This window comes from Panthera uncia (genome assembly GCF_023721935.1).
Source record: "Panthera uncia isolate 11264 chromosome A3 unlocalized genomic scaffold, Puncia_PCG_1.0 HiC_scaffold_12, whole genome shotgun sequence".
Classification (NCBI taxonomy): Eukaryota; Metazoa; Chordata; class Mammalia; order Carnivora; family Felidae; genus Panthera; species Panthera uncia.
In genome coordinates, this window is record NW_026057579.1 from 5,934,275 (window position 1) to 5,961,447 (window position 27,173).

The 27,173-nt window shown below is 39.3% G+C and overlaps 1 protein-coding gene across 4 annotated transcripts in view; it reads right to left on the reverse strand.

Moving 5' to 3' along the window:
• Nucleotides 1-27,173, reverse strand: part of MTA3 (metastasis associated 1 family member 3) — a 180,884-nt gene that overhangs the window by 101,911 nt on the left and 51,800 nt on the right. For all 4 annotated transcript variants that reach the window (XM_049652233.1, XM_049652232.1, XM_049652231.1 and 1 more), the window contains exon 4: nt 17,156-17,282. In XM_049652233.1, the coding sequence (XP_049508190.1) occupies nt 17,156-17,282 (127 nt within the window). The remainder of the gene's footprint in view (nt 1-17,155; nt 17,283-27,173) is intronic.

Genomic DNA, 27,173 nt, shown 5'->3' on the forward strand with positions numbered 1-27,173 from the left:
GGGGAGCACCTGGGTGGCTCAGTTGATTAAGCATCACACTTCTGATGAGGTCATGATCTCACAGTTCAGAGTTCAAGCCCTGCATCGGGCTCTGTGCTGACAACTCAGAGCCTGGAGCCTGATTCATATTCTGTGTCTCCTTATCTCTCAAAAATAAATTAACACTGAAAAAAAATTTTTTTTAATTTGAAAGAGAGAATGAGCAACAGAGGGACAGAGCGAGAGGGGGAGAGAGAATCCCAAGCAGGCTCCATGCTCAGTGCAGAACCCAACACGGGGCTTAAACCTGTGACCATGGGTTCATGACCTGAGCTGACATCAAAAGTTGGACACTCAACCAACTGAGCCACACAGTCACCCCCACAAAAAATTTTTAATTGTTTTCTGGGAATATGACAAAAAAGGCCTCAACAGACCTAAATTTACAAATTACAAATCCTTTTACTTGAATCTCCCTGTTTTGATCAACACAGAAATATGAGGGGTGCCTGGGTGGCTCAGTCGGTTAAGCGGCCGACTTCCGCTCAGGTCATGATCTCGCGGTCACTGAGTTCGAGCCCCGCGTCGGGCTCTGTGCTGACAGCTCAGAGACTGGAGCCTGCTTCCGATTCTTTGTCTCCCTCTCTCTGACCCTCCCCCGTTCATACTCTGTCCTCTCTCTGTCTCAAAAATAAATAAACGTTAAAAAAAAAAAAATATGAATGAATACAAAATCCAGAAAATATAATTAGGAGATGTTCATCTATTTTACTTGATATGACTTATTTTGTACATCTTCACCCAATCACGCACATGTGAAGGGACCTATGCCCAAGTTTATTCTTTGCAGTATTATTTTAACAGCAAAAAGCTAAAATGAACCAACTATCTATTAATTAGGATTAAATAAATTAGACATATGAAACAACTATAGAAAAGATGAAGCAGATCCTTATTATCTGATACGGAATTATGCCCAAGATATTTCATTTAAAAAGCACAATGTATAGGGCACCTGGGTGGCTTAGTCGTTAAGCATCTGACTTAGGCTCAGGTCATGACCTCTCCGTTTGTGAGTTCGAGTCCAACATTGGGGCAAGAGCCCCGCTTCGGGTAAGCTTGAGGCCCGAATCCGGTGAGCATGAGACCCATTTCAAGTGAGCCCTGCTTCTCTCTCCTCTCTATCCCTCTGCCCCTCACTCAGTTGCAAGCCTCTCTCTCTCTCTCTCTCTCTCTCTCTCTCTCTCTCTCTCTCTGAAAAAAAAAGCACAATGTAGAAAGCAAGATGGAGTCACTCAAGATAAACTTTGACTTATGTCAAGCAGTGACACAAGCAGCCAAGGGTGTTACAGCTAAGACCAGATATCACTGAAACCACCACAGGCTGATGGCATCCAAAACTGATAACCAGAGCAAAGCCAAGAGAGTCTGGAAGAACTAAGAGCTGATAACAAGAAGAAACCTGCAAAGGCCCAAGACTGACTAAACTGTGTTTTCCTAATGTTTATTTATTATATTTGAGAGAGAGAGAGAGAGAGAGAGAGCGAGCGCAAGTGGAGGAGGGGCACAGAGGGAGACAGAGGATCCCAAGCAGGCTCTCTGCTATCAGCCAGATGTGGGGGCTCGAAATCCTGAACTGAGAAATCACGACCTGAGCTGAAGTCAGAGGCTTAATGGACTGAACCACCCAGGTGCCCAAATAAAACTCTTTAAAAAGGAAGGACTTCGCAGCAAGCTGTCAGACTCTCCAGATGCTGAGCCTTCCAAGATCTGACCACATTAAAAAGGCAACTCCCGAAGGCTATGCCTGACTGATCTGTGACCATAACAGAGATGCTCCACTGGTTGAATGAACATAATACACAGTAAGCACCAAGAGCTGACCTGGATGGGACCGAGGCCGGATCTCAACTACACACTCACAGACTGACTTTGCATTTGGTTCGTTAACTTCTTATCCCTAACTGTATCTTGCTTGCTGTGTGACTTCGTATTGTGCTTTGCTCTGTGTGCCCTGTACTAAGGCAAGTTGAACACATAGTGAAATGTCACTGAGTTTGGAATCCTAAACCTGCTTTACAATTGTGTTTACCTTGCCGTGACTGAATAAAGCTGCACTATGGAAAGACACGACTCATACAGGAGTCATTATAGCATTCTCACAATTACATAACATCACAATTTATTCCATGATTTACTACAGACATAAACATACACACTTCTTTGCTTCTATATGCATGAATTGTTTCTGGAAGCATATGTAAGATTCTAGAAACAGTGATGGGCTAGGGGACTGTATAGGAGTGAGACACTTTATTGTGTACCCCAGATTTTGATTTTGAACCATGTCAATATATCACATATCCCTCCTCAATGTTTAAACTTTGAATATATTTTTTGTTATTTAAAAAAAAATTAACATTTATTTTTGAAAGACAGAGACAGAGCACTAAGTAGGAGAGGGGCAGAGAGAGGGAGACACAGAATCTGCAGCAGGCTCCAGGCTCTGAGCTGTCAGCAGAGAGCCTGATGCGGGGCTTGAACCCACAAACGTGAAATCATGACCTGAAATGAAGTTGGACGCTTAACTGACTAAGTCACCCAGACGTCCCTCGTTATGATTTTTTAAATGCGTATTTTGAGAGAAAGAGAAAGGGGGAGGGAGGGAGGGAGGGAGGGAGAGAGAGAGAGAGAGAGAGAGAGAGAGAGAGAGAGACACCCAAGCAGGCTCCATGCTCAGCACAGAGCCTGACATACGGCTCAATCTCACGACCATGAGATCATGACCTGAGCCAAAATCAACAGTCTGATGTCTAACTGACTGAGCCACCCAGGTGCCCCACGTTTTTCATTACGATTAAGTGTATGCTTTAATCTCCATCACATATTTCCCTCATTCTCCTACCCACCTCTCCTATGGTACCCATCAGTTTGTTGTCTATAGTTAAGAGTCTGTTTGTCAGTTTCTCTCTTTTTTTTTTTTTTTGCTTGTTTTGTTCCTTAAATTCCACCTATGAGTGAGATGATGTATGGTATTTGTCTTTCTCTGACTGACTTATTTCATTTAGCATTATATTCTCTAGCTCTATCCATGTTGCTGCAAATGGCAAGGTTTCATTCTTTTTTATGGCTGATTCATATTCAAGTGTGTGTGTGTGTGTGTGTGTGTGTGTGTGTGTGTGTGACATCTTTTTTTATCCATTCATCTATCAGTGGACACTTGAGATGCTTCCAGTTTGGTTATTGTAAATAATGCTGTGGTGCGTCTAAGTGGCTCAGTCAGTTGAGTGTCCGTCCAACTCGGATTTCAGCTAAGGTTGTGCAATCAAGCCCCATATCATGCTCCACACTGAGCAGGGAGCCTGCTTAATATTCTCTCTCTCTCTCTCTCTCTCTCTCTCTGCCCTTCTCCCCCACTCTCTCTCTTTCTAAAATAATAACAACAATAATAATGCTGCAATAAACAAAGGAGTGCACATATCCCTTTGAATTAATTTTTTTTTTTTTGTATTTTTGGGAAAATGCCCAGTAGTGAGATTACTAGATCATAGTGTAATTCTATTTTTAATTGTTTGAGAAATTTCCATACCGTTTTCCAGAGTTGGTGCACCAGTTTGCATTCCCACCAACAGTGCAAGAGAATTCCTTTGTGTCCACATCCTCACCTACACTTGTTGATTCTTGAATTTTTGATTTTAGCCACTCTGACAGGTGTGAGGTGTTATCTCATTGTAGTTCCAATTTTCATTTCCCTGATGATGAGTGATGTTGAGCATCTTTTCATGTGTCTGTTGACCATCTATATGCCTTCTTTGGAGAAATGTCTCCTCAGATCTTCTGCTCATTTTTTAATGTGCATTATCTGTTTTTTGGGTGTTGAGCTGTATAAGTTCTTTCATATATTTTAGATCCTAACCCTTTATCAAATATGTCATTTGCAAATATCCTCTCCCATTCAGTAAGCTGCCTTTTGGTTTTGTTGATTTTTTCCTTCACTGTACAGAAGCTTTTTATTTTGATGTAGCCCTATAGTTTATTTTTGCCTTGTATTACCCTTCCCTCAAGAGACATATCTAGAAAAATGTTGTACAGCTGATGACAGAGAAATTACTGTCTATGCTCTCTTCAAGGATTTTTATGGTTTCTGGTCTCACATTCAGGTCTCTAATCCATTTTGAGTTTATTTTTGTGTATGGAGAAAGAACGTGGCCCAGTTTCATTCTTTTGCACATAGTTAGCTGTCCAATTTTCCCAACAGCATGTTGAACAGATTGTCTTTTTCCCATTGTATATTCACTCCTCCTTTGTCAAAGATTAATTAGCCATATAACTGTGGGTTTATTTCTGGGTTTTCTATTCTGTTCCACTGATCTTTGTGTCTATCTTTTTTATGCCAGTACCATACTGTTTTAAGTATGACCACTTTGTAATATAACTTGAAGCCTGGAATTATGATACCTCCAGTTTTGTTATTCTTTTTTAAGACTGCTTTTCCTATTAGAAGTCTTTTGTGGTTCCATACAAATTTTAGGATTGTGTGTTCTAGTTCTGTGAAACATATTGTTGGTATTTTAATAGAGACTGCATCAAATCTGTACACTGCTTTGGGTAGTACAGACATTTTAACAATACTTGTTCTTCCAACCAATGTTTACATCTTCAAAAGGAGGGGACTGATCAATTTTCTTGTGATCCCGAGAACAACCACAAAAAAATCTGCTCTATTATCCATTACCTTTGGATACCAGGTTACTCCCAGCACTCCTTCAAACCGTATATGGATATACTATCCCCAACCATACCAATTCCTAAATCCATCTACTCCCATAAACTCTAATCTATTAACTACAGCTTTGCACTCCTGGAATACTCTTTTGTTTAAAAAACAACTCTGGGGGCGCCTGGGTGGCTCAGTCGGTTAAGCGTCCGACTTCGGCTCAGGTCATGATCTTGCGGTCCGTGAGTTCGAGCCCTGCGTCGGGCTCTGTGCTGATGGCTCAGAGCCTGGAGCCTGTTTCAGATTCTGTGTCTCCCTCTCTCTCTCTCTGACCCTCCCCCATTCATGCTCCGTCTCTCTCTGTCTCAAAAATAAACAAACGTTTAAAAAAATTTTTAAATAAATAAATAAATAAAAATAAAAAACAACTCTGCTTATAGATAGGCAATTATTGTTCATTTATTAGTCTCTGATATGTATGACCACCTAAAAGAAAAATTCTACCTTCTAACACTATTTGTTCTAGGTAAAACATGAATTAAAAAAAAAAAATTCAAATTCCAGCTTCTGAAAGTGGATGGGACACCAGGGTGGCTCAGTCAGTTGGGCACCCAGCTTCACCTCAGGTCATGATCCTGCAGTTTGGGAGTTTGGGCCTCTCATCAGGCTTGCTGCTGTCAGCACAGAACCTGCTTTGGATCCTCTGCCCCCTTCTCGCTGCCCCTCCCATGCTTGTGCTTGCTCTCGCTCTCTCTCAAAAATAAATAAACCTTAAAAAAAAATGGGTGGAAAGGTCTTTTTAAATGGTGAATAAACTTATGAGAGTCACTCAGCATTTCCCAAACAGTTTGATAACTCCATTTCACAAATAAACACAAAGGCACAAATCCCAGTACTATAAAGTGTTATTTATTTAGTGACCTAATTGAGAAAAGTTTAACAGCATTCTTTTTTTGTAAAAGTTTACTTATTTATTTTGAGTAGGGGGCAGAGACTCCCAAGCAGGCTCCATGCTCAGTGTGGGTGGGACATGGGTGGGACTTGATCCCAAGACCCTGAGATCTTGACCTGAGCCAATATCAAGAGTTGATATCAAGAGTCAGACGCTCAACCGACTGAGCCACCCAGGCACCCCAACATTCTAATGGGGAAGAAAGGTAGTATTTTTAGAGTCTCAACAGAATAATAATGAATTAAATGACAGGCAAAGCCCATCCATTCATCGGAAAAATGGACATTTGGGCTCTTTCCATACTTTGAGCCTCTGAAATTAAAAAAACATTTTTTATGTTTTTTTTGAAAGAGAGAGAGAGAGAGAATGAGTGAGAGAGGAGAGACAGAGAGAGGGGGAGACACAGGATCCAAAGCAGGCTCCAGGCTCTGAGCCATCAGCACAGAACCCGACACAGGGCTCCAACTCACAGACTGCGAGATCATGACCTGAGCCGAAGTCGGTGTTCAACCAACCAAGCCACCCAGGAGCCCCAAGCCTCCGAAATTTTAAAATATAGTTGGCAATATTAAAATGTCAGATGTGCTAGGAGATAAAAGTCAAAGATTTAGCTTAGAACCAAAAACAGAAAATATGAGAAAAGACAGTAAACCAAGAACTCCAGGAGAGCGAACACATAAGCAATGTAAGTACTAGAAAGAAAAAAAGTTTTGAAAGAAATGTTAGGAAAACAATTCCCAGGGGTACCTGGGTGGCTCAGTCAGTTTAGCAGCCAACTCGTGATTTTGGCTCAGGTCATGAGCTCACTATTCATGAGACTGAGTTCCAAGTCGGGCTCTGCTGATGGCACAGAGCCTGCTTAGGTTTCTCCCTCTTCCTCTCTCTGCCCCTTCCCTGTTTGCGTTCTCTTTCTGTATCTATCTCTCAAAATAAATAAACATTAAAAAAATAATAATAAAGATTTCCCAGCTATGAAGGAAGACCAGTATCTTCCAATTAAAATGGTCTACCAAATATCCTCAATACTGAGGCATCACTCAAACTTCTGGATACAATAAGAGAATTACATTCTTCATCTATTGGTAAGAGAATTCAAAGAAGATTTAAGAGAAGGGAAAAAATAGGTAATGTGAAAGTTTGGATATAAAACTACTGTTCAGTGACAATAGACATTTGAGGACAGTAGGGTAATTCCTTCAAAGTTTTGATGGAAAATAACTTCCAACCCCAAATTCAATACCAAACCAAGTATGCATCATGTGTATAGTAAGTTATCCAGAAATTTCATTCCAGAATAGCATAGCAAGCATTATAAAATAGGTAAAAGAGAGGTTGAATCTGATAGAGCCAAGAACTTCTGCTGTAAGGTACTGTACATGAAGACATAAAACTAAAATTAAGAATCAGAACCAAGGAGCGCCTGGGTGGCACAGTTGGTTAAGCTTCTGACCTCCGCTCAGGTCATGACTTCGTGGTTCACGAGTTTGAGGCCCGCGTCGGGCTCTGTGATGGCAGCTCAGACTCTGGAGCCTGCTTTGCAGATTCTGTTTCTCCCTCTCTCTCTGCCCCTCTCCCCTCATACTCTGTCTCTATCTCAAAAATAAATAAAACATTTAAAAAATTAAAAAAAAAAAAAAAGAATCAGAACCAAAAAACAGAGAAGTCTTTCAACTGGTATAATGAAGAAGGAATGAATATCAGTACTCTGTAATAACTATGAATATCTCTAGGTAATAATCAGCAAATACCAGTAACATCCTGAAAAGATATTATATACCTCCTGATATACAATGCCACCCACAAAGAAGTTCTTAACTCTTGCACTTCTTCCTTCTCACAAAAGAAAAAAGAAAAAGAAGAGACTGAACCACATCTCTGTATCTAGTTATCAATTCACAAGAAATATGAGGGAGAATGGAACATGGTAAAGAACAAAATGGGGATATAGTCAGCAAATCCAAATGGTAAGAAACAAAACCCTTATTTGGTCACAAAAATAGCAAGGGCAGGGGCACCTGGGTGGCCCAGTCAGTTGAGCCTCCAACCGACTCTTGATTTTGGCTTGGGTCATGATCTCGTGGTGGTGAGATTGAGCTCCAAGTAGGGCTCCCCACTGGGCGTGGAGCCTGGTTAAGATTCTCTCTCTCCCTCTGTCCCTCCCCTGCTTGGAGAGTGAGGATGCTATCTTTCTCTCTCAAAAAATTAAAAATAAAAAAAAAAAAAAAAAAAAAAAAAAAAAAAGTAGAGAAAGAAAGAAAAAGAGAAGCCTTCGTTTATTTTCCCCTGTAACCACCCAAATGACTTGGCACCATTTCCTGAAAAGACTTCTCGTTGCAGTGGTTCCTTCATCATATATCAAGTTGTATTATATATGTGGGTCTGTTCTGACTTTTCCATTCTGTTCCACTTATTTCTCAATCCACTTATTAATACCATCTTGCTTTAATTACTGTAACTATATAAATGTCTTAATATCGATTGATATAAATCTCTCTAACAGTTTTTGTTCAAGACTGACTTTGTCAATGGTTCTCAAACTTTCTGATCTCAAGATCACTTTACATTACTAAAAAATCATTGAGGACCTCAAAGAACATTTGCCTCTGTGAGTTACATCAATCAATATTTACCATGTTAGAAATTCAAAGTGAGAAAAATTTAACATTTGCTAATTTATTTAAAATAAAAATGAACATTAGCAAATACTTGTTATGAACAATTACTGTCTTTTCCAAAACAAAAAACTTTTCACGAGAACAGTGGCACTCTTTTCATTTTTGCCTATCTCTTCAATGTGTTGCTTAACAGACAGCTAGATTTTCAGGTTTATTTCATTTTCAAAAGGCATCCATCAAACACTTGTGTCTAAATAACCACAGTTTGTCTTTCAGCGGTTACTGCAAGTAATAACGGCGCTCTAGGAAAAAGCAGGTAGTTTGGCTTACATTTCAAAGACTGTCGTGAGATTTTTTTTTTTTCTCAAGATAACTATCACACTTTCAAACATGACAGAAGTGATTTACATGTATTTCCCATTTCATCAGGCAGGATGTTAAAGAGACATTTAATGGTAGTTAAACCACTGAAACAGTGGTTACACAGCATCGTCACTATACTGAATGGCAGTGAACTAGATCCTCTACACTGCACAATGGTTAATCTGATGTGTTAATTTTTCAGTTTTGTTTTAGGACATGAGGGATTCAGATTTATTAAAATAATAAATTGTACCATTTTGTCAAGAGCATTCTTTTTGTTGTTGTTTAAATGTTTATTTTACTTATCTTGAGAGAGAGAAAGAGAGAGAGGGAGGGAGGGAGAGAGAGCGCGCAAGTGGGGGAGGAACATAGAGAGAGGGAGAGAGAGAGAGCCCCAAGTAGGTTCCACACTGTCAGCCCAGAGCCCAACACGGTGCTCAATCCCATGAACTGTGAGATCATGACCTGGACTGAAATCAAGAGTTGGAAGCTTAACTGACTGAGCCACCCATGCGCCCCTTGTCAAGAATATTCTTAAGTGGAACTTGTCATTTTGGTTATTGTTTGTTTTATTGCAAATTCACAGAGGTGAAGAATACAGCGATGACTCTAGCACAATTTAGTGCCACTGATGCGATTCACACTAAGTTTGCCCACCACTGCTTTTGCAAGACTAAAACAGTGAAAAGGTGAGTAACATCTTACTATTGTTATAAAATAGTTTTGATTTCACAAAACCCCTGAAAGGGTCTAAGGGACACTCAGGAGTCCACAAACCATGATTTGAAAACACTTTGTTTTCACTGTTCTTGGTTCTTTCCATTCTCATAAATTCTGGAATCAATTCCTCAATTCTCAATTTACACACACACACAGCACACTTGCTGAGCCTTTCCTTGGAACAGCACTGAATCTTTAGATCAATTTGGGGAAAACTGACATATTTACTTAAGTGCATTTACTTAAGTCAAATTCCTTCAGCAACCCTTTGTAGTTTCCATGGAGAGTTTTAGATCTTTCCCCTTTTCTTATACATCTTTCTTTAGATTTATTCTACGTATTCAATGCTTTTCGATGAAATTGTAAATGGTATCTTCTAAAACTTAGTTTTCTAACTGACCCCTCTTCATACCATATACAAAAAACAGACTTAAATACAAAAAGTGAGGTACTGGCTGGCTCAGTCAGAGGAGCATATGACTCTAGATCTCTGGGTCACGAGCTCAAGCCCCATGTTAGGGTGCAGAACTTACTTAAATAAAAAATGGTTAGGGGTGCCTGGGTGGCTCAGTCAGTTAGGCATCCAACTTCAGCTCAGGTCATGATCTCGCGGTTCGTGAATTCGAGCCCTGCATCGGACTCTGTGCTGACAGCGTGGAGCCTGGAGCCTGCTTCAGATTCTGTGTCTCCCTCTCTCTTTGCCCCTCCCCTGCTCGCTCTCCCTCTCTCTTTCTCTCTCTCACTCTTGCTTTCTATCTAAAATATATAAACATTAAAAACAATTTTTTTTTATGGTTAAAAAAATACAAAAGGTGAAACAGCAAAACTTCAGGAAAACATAGGCGAGTACCTTCATGATCACAGGAAATCTTTTGCCTGCGGTAACACTTCGACTTGTTTTTGAATGAGCACTCTTCCTGAGTGACAAAGTATTCTTACTCTAGTTTCATTCTGCTCCCTCACGTATATCAAACTTCTCAGGCATGTCTGTCAGCTTCTCAAGAATGGAATTTTTCCAGCCTTTATTTAACTATCCTCCCCTCCTCCTGCTGTTCCATTGTTCCTTTCCAACCACATTTCTCAAATATTTAAAAACAAACCAACCAACCTAGAAAGAGCAAAGATGACACCAGTGCCGCTGAAGAATAAGCACAAGCTGATGAGAGAGGAAGCTACGCACAAGTAACGCGGCGCCTCTGCCGTTCCACATCCGTTCCAGCAACCCGCAGCCAAAACGCAATGGCTACAGGGAAGATTAGAAAAGAAAAATGCACTAAGCATACACCAAAATGTTGGTGCTGCTGAATGGAGAACTACAGGCGTGTGTGTTTGTGAGTGTATGATAGAGACAGCGTGTATCTTTTCTGTATTTGATATTTCAACAATAAGTTATAATTCTTTCATTATCAGAAAATAAACAACAAAAGGTTTTTTTTTTAATTTTAATATGCAGTAATGTTGAAGGAACTACAAAATGGGAATATTCATAATATACTGAGGTGGGAATATAAACTGACAATTTTTTTTTAATTTTTTAAATGTTTCTTTTTGAGAGAGAGAGAGACCAGAGCGTGAGCAGGGGAGGGGCAGAAAGAGAGGGAGATACAGAATCAAGAGTAGGTTCCAGGCTCTGGGTGGACAGCACAGAACCCACATGGGGCTCGAACCCATGAACCATAAGATCATGACCTGAGCCAAAGTCAGACACTTAACTGACTGAGCCACCCAGGCACCCCTAAACTGACAGTAATTCTTTATTTATTTATTTACTTACTTATTTATTTATTTATTTAACATTTATTTATTTTTGAGACAGAAAGAGACAGAGCATGAATGGGGGAGGGTCAGAGAGAGAGGGAGACACAGAATCCGAAACAGGCTCCAGGCTCTGAGCTGTCAGCAGAGCCCGACACGGGGCTCGAACTCACAGACCGCGAGATCATGACCTGAGCCGAAGTCGGACGCTCAACCGACTGAGCCACCCAGGCGCCCCAAACTGACGGTAATTCTTGAAGAAAACAGCATTTTGCAAGAAAATATTTGAAAAAATATACCCCTAAATTAGAAACAGGTCTGCTGGGGGCACCTGGGTGGCTTAGTTGATTGAGCGTCTGACTTTGGCTCAGGTCATGATCTCATGGTTCATGAGTTCAGTCCCCACGTTGGGCTCACTAATGTCATCTTGTAGGCGCAGAGCCTGCTTCAAATACTCTGTCCCTTTTTCTCTCTGCCCCTCTCCCACTTACGCTCGCTCTCAAAAAAGAAATAAAATATTAAAAAAAAAAAAAAAAAGAAAGAAAGAAACAGGTCTGCTATCAAACAGTACGTATAGTTAATGATACTAATTTACTACTACTGGAGAAGGGAAGATAAAGACGAGTTCTCTCAGTGGATTTCCATCTACTCTGTCTTCATCAGAATCACCCATGTTGAAGATGAATGCAAAATGGCATTTTCCCTCTCTAATGCCCAAATTCGCAAAATTTAAAATAAACTTCTACCCATTATATGTCTAATGTGTTTTCACATTTCAGAAAAAATGGAAACGTAGAAAACCATAAAGAAGAAAGTTGCTTGCATTTTCTGATATTAAAACAAATCTGAAATCTCTCAAATACCAAATTCCTATTTACATTCATGATGTAGATACATGCTTGCTAAATGAAAATGATCTTATTTATTCATAAAGTAAAGATCACTGACTAAACAAAATAAAACAATTCTTCAATAAACATATCAGTATATATTTCTCCACAAACTTGCATCGAGAACTCTGGTTAAATAAAATCCAAGAAGTAGAACTGTTAGGTCAAAGGATATGTACACATTACAATCTGGTGTTTCCGATTATACTTACACTCAAATACGGCAGAGTTATTTATCAGTTTCCCTACCCTCACAAACAATGCACATCGAGACAAGAACTATGGTCTTCCATGCCTCAAATTTTAACTCTTGTTCGCTAGAAACTTCCATTCTCCCTTTCTCATGGCTGCTATGTACGGCTCAGAAATTCACTTTATTCAGTGACAGTATATACACAAAAACAATTTCCTATCCTCCTCTGCCTAGTCCTCCTGGTAAAAGCTTGATGTTGACTCTGAGTACCTCACTGTCCCTGAGAGTCCTGAGCAACCTGTGATTCCAGACATCCAATCTTTAATTCTTGTGAAAGGAGAGAGGCACGCAATCTAAAATGTCATTTATGATCAGTAATAATTAAGAAGACATTATTCTATTATCTGTTGATGATTTTCATTTCCTCAAAGATAACAAAGTTAAATGACAACTATACAAGCTTCAAATTCTGACTGGCTATTTTGTGCTGTGCTGTGTTCTGCAGTAGGCAGGAAAAAGATAAAGATACCGACCTTCAAGAATCTAACACTCTGGGGCGCCCGGGTGGCTCAGCTGGTTAAGCATCCGACTCGATTTCAGCTCAGGTTATGATCTCATGATTCGTGAGATCGAGCCATGTGTTGGGCTGCTTGTGCTTCTCTCTCTCCCTCTCTCAAATAAACTTTCAAAAAACAAAAAAGGAATCTTACACTCTAAGACGATGTCTAGACAAACCTAGACAATCTAGACAAATTATACCTAAGCCATAAGATTTTTATCAGCTGCTCAAGATACTTTTTCGATTGAATTAAGAAAGCTCCTTGTTTTGGACGTGAGGAGACCATGCAGAAGCAACAGGGTACCACATAAACCATGAAAAGTTTATTACACATTGTGGCTAGAGCCAGTCTTCCACAGAGCAATAATGGTGATTATGATGGTGGTGATGTTTATATTCTGGAATCCTAACCTAAAATTTGTTTAAAAGGATAAGAATATAAGGCTTTCCCCAAAGCACCCTGCCATTAAAGGACTGCTTGAACACTATGTGCACCTATGTCTTTCAGACTTATCCTACAGCTGACATCACATTTAGGTTCTGGAATAGGTTCTCTGGACTTCTTAAAAAGCATAGTCAAGGGTTAAGCAATGAGGTAGACAGGATCCTTACCACAGATGCTAAGAGGGCCAGGTCTGCAACACGGATATAATGGTTTACCTACCACCACTTACTTTTCATAACAAGACAGACTTAAAGAACGAATCATCAGGTCCAAAAGCCCTTACTACAGGAAAAATTTGAGGCCAATAATCAACAGGTATCTAAGAAAATGCTTTTAAGACACAATGAAGCGTAACTTCAAAGGCTGTGATCCAGATCCCAAGGTTGGCAAACAGGTAAGGACTGGCTCTTTTTAAATGACTGACTACCTGCACCAGAGGCTTGGAAGAGACATTAACCATTACATGTACGATGCTGTGATTAGCTTATAAAAGGCCAAGCTCTTTGTGTTCAAGATGTGGAAAAACTGACACTGGAACACATATAAGACACATCCATGACTGAGGCACCCAATCAAGTAAGTAGTTCCTACTTGCCACAACGTATGTAGCATTGTAGCATCATCTTTTAGTATAATAGTACAGTCTATATGCTTAACTTAGTTTTTAGTTTAGTTCTGTCCATTTGACCTGAACATATAAATAGAAAACTTGGGGCGCCTGGGTGGCTTGGTCGGTTAAGTGTCCGACTTCGGCTCAGGTCATGATCTCACGGCCCGTGAGTTCAAGCCCTGCGTCGGGCTCTGTGCTGACCGCTCAGAGCCTGGAGCCTGTTTCAGATTCCGTGTCTCCCTCTCTCTCTGCCCCATCCCCACTCATGCTCTGTCTGTCTCTGTCTCAAAAATAAATAAACGTTAAAAAAATTAAAAATAAATAAATAAATAGAAAACTTATGTGAAAAAATAAAATATCAAAGAACCTACCTATCCAACAAGTAACTCAACAGCTTTGTTTTTAATCTCTGATGTTTTTTTAACACTTACAGTCATATATACATCGTAATGCTGTCTATCTGCAGCCAGGTGGTCTGGTTCAATTTCTCAATCTGCCATTTAAACCTGTGACACTGACAAGTTACTTTATCTTTTTGTCCTTCAGTCTCATCTGTAAAATGGGGATAATAACAGAACCTACTTTATAAAGTGATTGTGGGGATTAAATAAAATACATATAAAACAACTGGAATAATATCTGTCACAAAGGTTCAATGAATGTTAGAATTTTTGAAAGCCAAGTTCAATAAATACAGTCTATCTGTGAGACTGAATACAGTATTATATACCCATAACAGGTCTAGCAGCTGCATAACAATTTTACAGTGCTTTAGAGTGTTTGTAGCATATAAGCTATTACTAATGACTTAAGGCACTGTGCATGAAACATGCTGCCTCTCTCCTTACCAACACCACCCCCCAAAGAAGTGTTCCAAAGACACTTTCTTTGTTCAAGTCCTATCCAGCTCACAAACACAAGGTGAATCACTAAGTGTCCAGAATTGTCCCAGTCCTGGTTTACTCTCTCTCTGCCAGCAGAATCAGAAGGAACAAAGAGTGGTCTCTATACCACTTTGAAAAGCTTATACTATCCAGTGAGTATTGTTGCTCACACACTACAAAGGCATTCAAGAATGTTTTCTCCTACATTCCATGTGGCACTGAGGAAATTCTGGGCACTTGATAATGTCCCTGGAGAATAAAAAGCCAGTATTCACCGAATTACCGCTCTTTGCTGCCAAAGAACAATGGGACTTGAGTAATTTTCTCCTGTTATAGCAGAAATAGATAGGGCATGACTTCAACATTAGCAAAATGTGAAGATCACTCCAATGTGTACTTGTTCCATGCATCAGCCTGTGGGCTGGTCAGCATGGCTCCAGGCTTTGGCCGGAGACTATCCCTAACCCCTACCACTTCAGCTGTTAGAAAATGAGAGCAGATGAGAAACAGATGAGGAAGTGTGGCTCTGAACTATTCCCTCTCAACTTGGAAAAAATAAAAAAATAAAGCCTCAAATGTTTAATAATTCAAAACAAATTACTGGTAAATGCACCCAGTAAACCCCTTGAATTTCAAAGACGGGGGACCTCACCTTATTTATCAAGCACTTAGTAAGGGCCTTATTCTAGAATATATTCAGGAATATGTTCAACAGTGACTGAATGAATGATCATGTATTCTACATAATTTCTATGTTCAACACACGGGTGTCTTGCTAATTATATTCCAATATACTCTCTTAGTTCTATGGATGACAAAAAACACATTACTAGTTTTTCCATTCCAAGCAATCTGTTAAAGGAAACATTACTTATAAACAGATTCTAAGCTATCAGGACGGTAAATTAAAAATGTACTTTCGTGTTTTGGGTACATTTTTAAAACCATTTGTCAGATTCTCATTCTGGCAGGATTCTTATGACTAGCCACATTACTTCTTGAGCTTAAAATGAATCTGTAGATTCTAGTTTCTTCCAATTAAGTAATAAATGCATATGGCTCTCCAACATTATTAGTTATATATGTCTTTAAGAAAATTATGAAATATGTTTTCATGTTCCATCTGGACAAAAATAACTTACTTTCCTACTTCTTAAAATACCCCACTGGTAGGTAAAATGACTGTTTCCATATTACCTGGCCAGATCCAGATTATTTTTTCCAGCAAAGGGCCTAGTCACACAGAATACACTAACTCTAGCCAATCTAAATACAGGGTCCCCTAAAAAACCTAATAAAGCAATGCTGTGATGTTAACTACTAAGATCAAGTTATTTCTGAAAAGATTTAGAGCACGAGGAATTCCAGTATCTGTCATACATTTTCTGCTTTAGAAAATCTGTGTCCGTTTCTGAAAAGGGAAATATGCACAAACGTCCTGGGAGCTGGGTGTGTGTCTGTGTGTGTGATACGAGGACCAAATCACAGCTTAAGTCTCCAAATCTGTCTTAGCCTAAAAAAGACAGATTCAGTACCCACACTGGGGGTTAAAGAAGAGGGGCCAATTTTTGAAATAAAGACTTAATACCCTGTAATTCCTTATATAAACAGTTGTTAAGACAATCATGATTGGTAGAGAGGTGAATTAAAGAAGCAAAGTTTGTGAACAAAAGTTGAAGAAATTTCTTTAACACGAAGGGGACAAAAACCCTGCATCCCCTCACATGCACCACCCCTGCACACAGCCACACACACTTGTTCCCTCTGAGTGGAACACACCCCACAGTCTCTCCAAGGTTGACTAAATGCCAAGTTTACCTGACCTTGAGGGTCAGCAATTGTACATCTTCTGAGTTCAAACATTTTGTTAGACACCTGAGATGTTTATGCTTGAATTTTACCGCTTCCAGCATATCATAAAAGATACCACCATTCATCTACAGCCCCCAAAACGACAAACCAAGGACAAAATGTTTTCACTTTTGCTTACCGTCAATGCATAGAGCAGATGCAAGTAAGTAATAAAAAACAGAAACTTTTTCATCCCAGAGTTCCTCAATAGAAAATACAGTCTACAAAACCAAGAGTCACCTGCCTGGGAACCAGATCTTGTGTTTCAGTTCTAGAATTCTAATGACTGACTCCATAATGTTCTAGAAATCTGGTGAAGACCAGAATTTCCTAAAATACTGTTTGCTGGATACTGGTCTGTAGGATGCTAACAGATACTCAAATAAATTGGGAAAGTCTGGATTAAAATAAAGCTAAAATGGTTACTTGAAAACACTCACAGGGCTTTAATATGGTAGTAACACTATAAATTTCCAAGATAAAATTCCATTATGAGACCTAGAATAAACTAATTTGAGCAAGATCATGAAAGAGTTTGGAAATGCTTCAAAGAAGGCTGTTTTGTATTTTTTCTGTCACAACATTATTGAATACCTCATATCAACTTCTAAGAAGTTCTTACCTGATATGTGTTGCAGGCAGAGATTCATACTGGCGCGACAAAAAGAGCTCTCTATGTTTCAACTGATGTTTCTGTTTATCAGTCAAGTCCGCCTCAATTGTTGTTTCAGATTCTTCCTCAATTTCTTCTACACAAATAAAATTCAAAGAATGCATTATTATTTTTTTTTAATTTTTTTTTTTTTTAACGTTTGTTTATTTTTGGGACAGAGAGAGACAGAGCATTAACAGGGGAGGGGCAGAGAGAGAGGGAGACACAGAATCGGAAACAGGCTCCGGGCTCTGAGCCATCAGCCCAGAGCCCGACGCGGGGCTCGAACTCACGGACCGCGAGATCGTGACCTGAGCTGAAGTAGGATGCTTAACCGACTGAGCCACCCAGGCGCCCCCAAAGAATGCATTATTACAAAGCACATTATCTATCTGGAAATTAAGACAGACCAACCTTTCATTCAATATTTTCTTCAAACCAACTGATTTTATTATTTTTTATTTTAAATTTACATATTTAATTTGGTATTTGAGTTACAACCATAAAATAACATTAACCAGGCCACAAACAAAGACGAAGAATTCCAATTTTAAAATGGCAGATGGGGGCACCTGGGTGACTCAATCAGTTAAGTGTCTGACTTTGGTTCAGGTCATGATCTTGCAATCCCTGAGCTTGAGCCCCGTGTCGGGCTCTGTGCTGACAGCTCAGAGCCTGGAGCCTGCTTTGGATTCTGTGTGCGTGTGTCTCTCTCTCTCTGCCCCTCCCCCAATCATGCTCGCAGGCTCACGCGCTCTCTTTCTCTCTCTCAAAAATAAACATTAAAATATTAAAATAAAATACAATTAAGATGTACCAATATTTCAATGACAGTAAAAATGGAAGCAATAACGACAAAAACTTTTGACTAAAAAAAGTTTTAGAAGATGGAAAGCAGATAAAAACAAAAGAAAACAAAACAGAAAGTATACGCTTAGCCAAGAGAAGGAAGTGACAATCTATATATGTATAGACAGATGCAAGGAAGAGGCAAGCACAAAGCTTGAGGTGCCTTAACCCTCAAGATACCAAAAAGTACAGTGAGAAAGGAGGAGGCGAGAGACAAAGCCAGGAGGAAAGGTTGAAAGTCCATCTACAACACTGTAACTAAATCCCAGAATGCTCTATTTTAAACAGAGAACAATCAGAAAACAAGAAATAAGATAATACTTTTTAATTTGATAACACAAACAAAAAAGCTAATAGAAGGATTATAAGGTACTAATTAGGAAATCTCCCAGAAATTTCAACACTAAGACATAGAGATAAATACGTGACAACCAACAGATTTTAAAAAATTAAAAGATACTTTATAAAGTCCAACATCCCAGGAATAAAAGTTCCAGACAGAAACAATAGAGAAAACACATTTCATTATCTCTTTTGGTGGGGAGAGGGAGTGGAGGAAGACTTATCAAAGAAATGATTCAAGAACATTTCCCCTTACTGAGGAAGAGGACCATCCAAACTGAACTTCTGGCACACCTAATTTATTTAAGTGCTAACATGAGATCACGAACGCTTACAGAAAAGAAACATAGGTCACATGCAAAGAAACTAGAATCAGTGTGGAATTATACATGAATAGTAATACTATTCCATCCTAAGATGCTAAAGCAATGCTATCCAAGAGGGAAAATGACAGTCAACCTAGAACCATACTTGATTTTTTTGTTTTTAATTTGAGAAAGAGAAAGTGCACACATGAGCAGGGGATAGGAGCAGCGGGGCAGAGGGAGAGAGGATCCCAAGCAGGTTCCAAACTCAGCACAGAGACCAACATGGGGCTCAGCTCTGGGATCATGACGTGAGGTGAAATCAAGAGTCGGACCCTCAACCGACTAAGCTACCTAGACGCTGTGCTTGTAAACTGTAAATTATTTATCGGTCTGGAAACAGAGTAAGAACAATCTTTCTTTCATTCAACCACGATTTATTAAGCGCCCAAACAGGCACTAGTTGAAGTGTTGGAAACAAGCCGTGAGCAGAAGTTATTGAGAAGCAGCGTTGGAAGCAAGGGACAGGAGATAGCAAAGTTTTACATAAGCTTAAAAAAAACTGTATTTAGGGGCACCTGGGTGACTCAGTCAAGCATCCAACTTTGACTCAGGTCATAATTTCATGGCTCGTGAATTCGAGCCCCAAGTCAGGCTCTGTGCTGACGGCTCAGAGCCTGGAGCCTGCTTCAGATTCTGTGTCTCCCTGTCTCTCTGCCCCTTCTCCACTTGCTCTTGGTCTCTCTCTCTCTCAAAAATAAACATTTAAAAACTAATATTAGCGGCATCTGGGTGGCTCAGTTGGTTAAGCTTCTGACTTCGGCTCAGGTCACGATCTCATGGTTAGTAAGTCTGAGCCCCAAGTCGGGCCTTGCACTGACAGCTCAGAGCCTTGAGCCTATTTCAGATTCTGTGTCTCCCTCTCTGTCTGCCCCCTCCCCCGCTCACACTTGGTCTCTCTCTGTCTCTCAAAAATAAATAAATGTCAAAAAAAATTTTTTTAATTACACTAGTAATAAAAATTTAAAAGCTGAATTTACTAATCTTATTAAAGGGGTGTCTGGGTGACTCAGTCGGTTAGGCGTCTGACTTCAGCTTGGGTCATAATCTCACAGTTTCTAAGTTCGAGCCCCATGTCGGGGTCTGCACTGACAGCTCAGAGACTAGGGCCTGCTTTGGATTCTGTCTCTCTCTCTCTCTCTCTCTCTCTCTGCCCCTCCTCTGCTGCCCCTCTTCCGTTCACACTCACTCTCTCTAAAATAAACATTAAAAACAAAATCTTTTTAAAGAAAAAAAATGACCAGTGTCATTTACAGATATAATTCAAAATAATTTTAGATACAAAAATTTCTTAATATAAAAGCTCTCAGGGCTCACAGATCCTCTGCAGTCTTACTTGGACCAGACTGTGTGGGAACATCAGGGGCACTGAGGACTCAGCCAATGATACTACTGGAAGGGGGTGGCGGTGGGGGTGGGGGTTGCTCTTCATGCAGGAAGAGTTTAAGTTTAGGACTCAGAGACTTTAATTTTGGGACACTGATGGGCAACACACACACAGAGACACAGAGAAATATATACACGTGTGTTATATTTCTCCCTATTCTTCTAAGTTCCTATTTGGGGACCCGGAACCACAAAAGGGATTTTACCACATATAATTCTCTAGTTATAGCAGAGCTTTTGAACTGCATAAGGATAATGAATGGGCTAAGCATCAGATCTTTTCTACAGTGCTTTCAAATTTTTAAAACTCTTTAATTGAAAATGAACCTGAAAAACTGACTTAGAGAAAGATTCACCTAGCTCCAAAAAAAGACTAAAATGATTTAAAATTCTTTGAATATTCTTTTTAATGAACTACTCAAACAGAAACACAGCCCTAAAAAGCCATTTACTTGCATAGGCATTTCACCAGTGGAATCAATGAAGTTACTGCTGCATTAGCAATATCAGCACCAGCAAATATCACGTATCAAATTATACCCTTTACTTAATTAGGATTTGATAAATTGTTGTTCCGTAAAACACAAGCTAACTGAATTCTAATGTGTACCCTGTACAGCTAAAACCACAACAAACTTTACCAATAAGAGCAGCAAATCTTATTCCCTTATACAACCTCTTACTGCAGGGTGAAAAGGCCTAGAATCTCTTACGTGCAACCACAACAAAAACCGAAATCACAACTGTACCTAAAAGTCACCTTTCAAAATGTACTAGTTAAATTTCATTTACATATTTTTATAAATTTACATTGGCTTCTGAACAGGAATGATTCTCAAGCCATTAAATCCTAAAAACATTAAATGGTCACAATGGCAAAACCGGCATTTAGGCAATGAAAAATTTAAAAAGACCTAATTATCATCAGAAATGGAGTACATGGTAATATATTCCTAATTTTTCTTAAACCGTTTTACCAAGCTGATGAAACATCAAATTTGCTACCTTCTAACAGTTATTGAAATATAAGTCCCATACTCTATACCATGGTAAGAGAGACTGATACCAAATTAGTTACTATACTTTCTTTACAGCTGGAAAACTTTCCATACAGTTTATTAGTAATAAGGCACTGACTGGAAGCATAGAGGGGAGAAAGAGTAGAGAAGGAAACTGAACAATGGGGATTGTATAAAACTTTAAGGAGCAATATAAATATCAGTATCTTCTGGGACACCTGGGTGGTACAGTCGGTTAAGTGTCCAGCTCTTGATTTGGGCTCAGGTCATGATCTCATGGTTTTTGAGTCCTGTGTCAGGCTCCATGCTGACAGCACGGAGCATGCGTGGGATTCTCTCTCTCTCTCTCTCTCTCTCTCTCTCTCTCTCTGACCCTCTCCCCCTCTCACGCCCGCTTGCTCTCTTCTCTCTCAAAATAAATAAACTTAAAAAAATACTAATATCTTCTGTTTTAGTAGTATGGGCCACATAATACACAACCCACCAACGCTCTTACAAATTTCAAAGTTTTAGACTGCAGGATGAGAAAGAAGCCATGGCCAAAAATCTCAGCAAGGCTAATTACACATGCAGGCTGAGAGGGGATGGGACAAAGTGAGTACAAACAGTGTCCAAGAAGTGGGGATCAGAGAGCAAATCAAACTAGCCAAATAGTCCAGAATATCAGAACGTCCAGCTATGGGATTTGGGAGATCAGTCTTTTCAGCAGTAGGTTACAATCAGGAACTTGGGCAAAGCTCTAAAGAATGGGCATGTGACATACACAAGACCAGAGCCAGCCACTGATGAATTAAGGTATCTGAACAAGGGACAGAAGGGAAGGAAGGAGCAGTCATTACTGATTTTAGGTACTTCTGGACTTGAAACTGGGTGTTCTTCAGAATAGATTGGCATTCTAATAATTCCTACCAGTTAGTTGGGAGGTGTGGAGGGGGAAGACAGGTGTGGAGACAGGAGGAGAGCCCTCCACAGACTTTTCCCAAGCTTCCTTAGGTCTCTATTTTAATGGAATATCAGCCCACAATGATAAGATGTTACTGGTACAGACCATACAGAAAAGCAGGTGGTTAAAAATTTTTGTCTGTAGATGCATTTAACAAGTATCCAAATGTTTGAAGGCATATTATTGGGACTGAAAATAGCTCAGTATTGATGTAACTCAAGTTTGCCTAGGGAGAAAAAAAGTTTTGAAAAAAGGAATAAGTTGAATAAAATTAGAAGGATTTTGTGACAATTGAGATTTCAGGAAACTATCTGAAGGAAGAAAAACAGTTTGACAGTTTAGAGACAAATAATCAGTAAAGAAAAATCAGTTATATTTCCATCATTAGCAATGAAAAATCCAAAACTGAAATTAAGAAAACAATTTTGGGGCGCCTGGGTGGCTCAGTCGGTTAAGCATCCGACTTCGGCTCAGGTCACGATCTTGTGGTCTGTGAGTTCGAGCCCCACGTCAGGCTCTGTGCTGACAGCTCAGAGCCTGGAGCCTGTTTCAGATTCTGTGTCTCCCTCTCTCTGACCCTCCCCCGTTCATGCTGTCTCTCCCTGTCTCAAAAATAAATAAACGTTAAAAAAAATTTTTTTTTAAAAAGAAAACAATTTCATTTACAATGGCACAATAGGAAAAAAATACTTAGAAAAATATTTAACAAAGGACAAAACTTGCATACTAAAAACTACAAAACACTGTTGAAATAAATCAATCAATAAATGGAAAGACTACGTTCACAGACTGAATGACTTCCTATGGTTAAATGGCAATTCTCCCTAAACTGATCTACAGATTCAATGCAACCTCTACCAATATTACAGCGGTCTTTTCACAAAAATTGACCAACAAACCCTAAAATTCATTCGGACATATAAGTGACCCATAATAGCCAAAATAATTTTAAAAAAGAATTTAAAAGGACTCTCACACACTTCCATATTTCAAAGCTACAGCAAGACCGTGTGGTATTAGCATAAGGACAGGCATATACATCAGAGGAAGAGAGTCTAGAAATAAGCTCATACATTTATGGTTAACTGATTTTGGACAAAAGTATCAAGACAATTCATTCACGGGACGCCTGGGTGGCTCAGTCAGTGTCTGATTTCAGCTTAGGTTCCTGAGATCGAGCCCCACAACAGCTCTGCTCTGACAGTGTGGAGTGGAGCCTGCTTGGGATTCTCATTCTCTCTCTCTCTCTCTCTCTCTCTCTCTCTCTCCCCCTCTTTCTCTCTCTGTCCCCCTCCCCCTCATCTCTCTCAAAATAAATAAACATTTTTTTTTAAAAGACAATTTGTTGTGGGAAAATATCTTTATTCTACAAATGACACAATTTTTTTCCTACAAATATCAAACTGGTTATGAAGAATGAAGAAAGAATGAAGTTTCACTCTCACACCATATACAAAAATGAATGCAAAATGAATCAACCTCCTAAATTTAAGAGCTAAAATTATAATACTTTTAGATAAAATACAGGTATAGACCTTCATGACTTTAGACTAGGTAATGGTTTCTTTACTATGGCACCCTAAAGCATAAGCAACCAAAAAATATTTATGAATGGAATATTAAAATTTTTGTACTTAAAAGGACACTATCAAGAAACTAGAGATGGGGCACCTGGCTGGCTCAATCAGTAGAGCATGTGACTCAATCTTGGGGTTGTAAGTTCAAGCCCCATGTTGGGCACAAAGCTTACTTACAAAAAAGAAAATAAAGTAGAAACAATCCACACCACAGAATGGGAGAAAATATTTGCATACATGTTTCTGGTAAGAATTTAGTATCCAGAATATATAAAGAATTCTTACAACACTTAAAAAAAAAAAAAAAAACAAAAAAACAACCCATTAAATAGTGGGCAGAGGATTTCAACAGACATTTCTCCAAGAGATATACAAATGGCCCATAAGTAAATGAAAAGATGTTCAACATCATTAGTCACTAGGGAAATGCAAATCAAAATATACTGAGATATTTCAAACCAACTAGGATGACTACAATCAAAAAGATATAACAAGCATTGGCAAGAATGTGGAAAATTGGAATCTTTGTACATTATTGGTGAGAATGTAAAATGGTGCAGCTGCATTGTTAAACAGTTTGGCAGTTCTTCAGACTGCTAAACATAGTTACCATAAACCAAGTATTATTCAGCCATAAAAAGGAATGAAGTGCTGATGATTTATTCTACAACATAGATGAACTTTGAGACATTATACTAAATGAAACATTATGAAAGTGAAAGACACAAAGGGCCATATACTATATGATTCCATTTATATGAAAAGTCCAGAATGAGCAAATCCAGAGACAGGAGGTAAATGAGTAGTTGCTAGGGACTGGGTGGAGGGGAAATGGGGGAGTGACTGATAACAGGGATGGGTTTCTTTTCGGAGTGATAAAAATGTCCTGGAATTAAATAATGGTTATGGTTGCACAAATTTGTGACTATACTAAAAGTTACCAAATTATATACATTTTTTATTTAAAAAAAAAATTTTTTTTTAACATTTATTTATTTTTGAGACAGAGAGAGACAGAGCATGAACAGGGGAGGGTCAGAGAGAGAGGGAGACACAGAATCTGAAACAGGCTCCAGGCTCTGAGCTGTCAGCACAGAGCCCGACATGGAGCTCGAACTCACGGACCGCGAGATCATGACCTGAGCCGAAGTCAGCCGCTTAACCGACTGAGCCACCCAGGCGCCCCATTTTTTAAAAGACGAATTATAGGGGACATGAACTTATCCAAAAGCAAAAGAGCTAAACTTGAGAAAAAAGTCAAATAAAATGCAAAAGGTCAGCGGAGCCACCATCTTCCAGGAATGCATCAGAAGGACCAGCACAAAGGGAAAGAGGCAGCACCTGCTGTATGTTCCCTAGGCCTTTAGAAAACATGGAGCTGTTCCTGTGGCCACATCCATGCTCATCTACAAGAAAGGTGATGTTGCAGACATCAAGGGAAGGGGCACTGTTCAAAAAGCAGTGCCCCACAACTATTACCGTGGCAAAATTGGAAGAGTCTACAGTGTTGCCAGCATGCTGTTGGCACTGTTGTAAATCGGCAAGTTTGGGGCAAGATTCTTGCCACGTGAATTAATGCACGTATTGAGCATAGTAATAAGCACTCTAAGAGTAGAGACAGCTTCCTGAACCACGTGAAGGAAAATGATCAGAAAAAGGAGGACGCCAAAGACAAAGGTACTTGGGTTCAACTGAAGCCCCAACCTGCCCCACCCGGAGAATGCACTTTGTCAGAACCTGTGGAAAGAGCCTGAGCTGCTGGAACCCATTACCTATGAATTCATGGCATGATAGTTATTTAAAAAAAAAGGGAGAGAAAGAGAGAGAGAGAGACCTCTGGACTGTAAAAACATACACAAACACACAATGCAAAAAAGGCCAAAAGAATAAATTTCAGTACAGTCATGTAATGAAATTCTATTCAGTAGCTAAAAATGCATGAATGATTCCAAGTACGAACATGCATGGATCTCAAAAACTTGATGTTGAGCAAAAAAGCAATCTGTAGAAGGATACATATGTACAATAACATTTATTTTTTTAATGTAAAAACAGTGCTCTATAAAAATACACACATGTATAGCAAAAATATAAAAACATGAATGGAAAAAACACACCAAGTTAAGACATCAATTCACCTATGGAGAAACTAGGAATGGAATGGGGTTGGGAAGGCATACACATGACACTATAAGAATCTGAAGCAAATCTGTGAAAATATTAAGAGAAGACAAACCTGGCTGGTAGATTCATATTAACACTACATTATTGCCTCTTTTCTGCTTCCTAAAAATACTTTGAAATAAAAAGTAATAGGACCCAATAGAAGGGTAACAGTCCTTTTCCCTGTACCAAAACTCTAATCCAGGTTAAGCTCTATTTTTTTTCCTTCATGGCAATAACATCTATAGTTGATAATCATGTCTTTCTTTTTTTAATGTTTATTTATTTTTGAGAGAGAGAGAGAGAGCAAGTAGGAGAGGGGCAGAGAGAGAGAGAGGGAGATACAGAATCTGAAGCACACTCCAGGCTCTGAGCTGTCAGCACAGAGCCCAACTCAGGGTTCGAACTCATGAACCATGAGATCGTGACCTGAGCCAAAGTCCAACGGTTAACCAACAGAGCCACCCAGGTGCCCTGATAATAATTTCTTTAACCTATATCTTTGTTTTCTTCATCTCTTTCTATCACCTTGCAAAAATGTAAATTTCAACTGGCATTAACCAATTTCTGAAATATATGCAAATAAATATACATATTTATAAATATTAAATATACAAATAAATTTTGGTTTTGAAAATTAAAAAAGGAAGAGAGCAAAATAGAAAAGTAGGGCGGCTTGGGAGATCAAAATCAGGCAGGAACTAAGAGTCCAATGCTTTTGTAAACAAATGCTCAGTCAGTTAAGCATCCAGCTTCAGCTCAGGTCATGATCTTGCAGTTCTGGAGTTAGAGCCCTGCGTTGGACTCTGTGCTGACAGCTCTGAGCCTGGAGCCTGCTTTGGATTCTGTGTCTCCCCCTCTCTCTGCTCCCCCCCTGTTCGTGCTGTTTGTCTCTCTCTCTCTCTCAAAAATAAATAAACATTAAAAAATTTTTTTTATTTTAATGCATGAGGGGCCCCTGGGTAAGCTCAGTTGGTCAGGTGTCTGACTCTGGATTTTGGCTCAGGTCATGCTCTCAGTTTGTCAGGCTCTGTGCTGACAGTGTGGAGCCTGCTTGAGATCCTCTCTCTCTCTCTCTCTCTCTCTCTCTCTCTGCCCCTCTCCTGCTTGCTCTTTCTCTCTCAAAAGAAACTTAAAAAAAAAAAAAAGAAAGAAAGAAAGAAAGAAACACATGATATAAACAAGAGAGAATACTGGAGTAGATGAAAAGTTACCAGAAGTAAGAAGATCAAATGTAAACTTGAAAGAAGTCTCTGAGATATGGTACCTGATCTATTCAGACTTTCGCCAATCTCCATGCAGCAGAATCCCCTGCTCTTTGCCACAAAGCAGAACCCACATGAG